The sequence below is a fragment of the Salvelinus sp. IW2-2015 genome, linkage group LG4q.2, assembly GCF_002910315.2.
Source record: "Salvelinus sp. IW2-2015 linkage group LG4q.2, ASM291031v2, whole genome shotgun sequence".
Classification (NCBI taxonomy): Eukaryota; Metazoa; Chordata; class Actinopteri; order Salmoniformes; family Salmonidae; genus Salvelinus; species Salvelinus sp. IW2-2015.
Genome location: NC_036843.1, coordinates 24,273,448 through 24,274,869, shown reverse-complemented (window position 1 = coordinate 24,274,869; position 1,422 = coordinate 24,273,448). Strand labels below are relative to the sequence as shown.

At 47.1% G+C, this 1,422-nt stretch overlaps 1 protein-coding gene across 1 annotated transcript in view; it reads left to right on the top strand.

The window, feature by feature from the left end:
• LOC111963004 (spectrin beta chain, non-erythrocytic 1) overlaps nucleotides 1–1,422 on the top strand; it is a 97,563-nt gene that overhangs the window by 74,762 nt on the left and 21,379 nt on the right. Inside the window, exon 31 of the mRNA XM_070443299.1 lies at nucleotides 896–1,140. Coding sequence (XP_070299400.1) covers nucleotides 896–1,140 — 245 coding nt within the window. The remainder of the gene's footprint in view (nucleotides 1–895; nucleotides 1,141–1,422) is intronic.

Sequence of the window (1,422 nt, the reverse complement as noted above, 5' to 3'; positions counted from 1 at the left end):
AAGGCTGCCTCTCCATGACTCTTGGCCCCCCTCAGGTTCTCTGGCAGACTATTCCAGAGGCTGGGGGCATAATAACTAAAGGCTGCCTCTCCATGCCTCTTGGTCCTAGACTTTGGGATAGTTAAAAGGCCAGAGGACCTGAGGGACCTACTGGGTACATGACTTAAAAGCATGTCTGACATGTATTGGGGTGCACCATCGTGGATTGKTTTAAAAACCAACAGAAGATTCTTAAAATGAATTCTAAAACTCACAGGCACTTGAGTTTTAGGTTTTACAGTTGATCAATGGCTCTCTTGGGTGGACCAGACAGGAGAGCATTACAGTAGTCAAGCCTGCTTGTAATAAAATCACGAGTCTCTCTGTATCAGCCTGAGAGAGAAACGGACACACCTTGGCAATGTTCCTCAGGTGGTAAAAAGCTTTTTTGGTCACATTCATTCGAAATTGAGTTCAGAATCTAAAATAACACCTAGGTTTTTTACCTGGTGTTTTATCTTTATTGCCCGTGAATTGAAATGTGTGGACAGATTCTCTCTGTGCTTTGTCTCCAACAATAAGTACCTCAGTCTTGTCTTGATTTAGCTGGAGGAAGTTGTGAACCGTCCAAGTATTTAAATCACTAATACAGTCTAATAATTGATCTGTGGAGCTAAAGACAGCATTTGTTTGCGTATGGCATGCGGGGCTCCCTGTAGCAACACATCGTAACATCACTGAACCCCAGTTGTGATTGGACTTGTTCAAATCCGGCTCAAAGGAAAGAACAGCATCTAACTTAGAGGGCATGAAAGTCTTTTACATTCAGGTTTCTCTCTCAGTCACCACCATAGTAGAACAGTATCCTTTTTTATATAGAAAAAGCACCTCCACCTCCCTCCTTCTCCCCCACCAGGTCCAGCAGTTCCAGGAGACAGCGGCCCGCCTGCACGCCCAGTATGCTGGGGACCAGGCTACAGAGATCCAGGCCCAGGAGAAGGAGGTGGTGGAGGCCTGGAAGGCTCTACTGGATGCCTGTGACGGCCGCAGGAAACGCCTGGAGGAGACAGCTGACAAGTTCCGCTTCTTCACCATGGTCCGAGACCTGATGGCCTGGATGGAGAGCACCATACAGCAAATAGAGACACAGGAGAAACCACGGTAATCTCTTGTGACAGACTGTTGACATAAATTCTAGCTTGCTAGTGCACGCAAGACTCCGGGGGGAGGAAAGGGGGTCCCATGTCTCCGTTGGAGCCAGGTGTTGGCAACACCAGAGTTGTGGGTTTAATTCCCACTCGTACTGAATATATGCATAGAAAAGCATCTTCATGACTACACAATAGGAAACAGAGGAGAGTGGACAGGCAATATAGAGGGGTGAGGGGTTGGAGAGATAGAGCGATAAAGTTAGATGATAACCTTTCTACCTCTCCCCAGGGA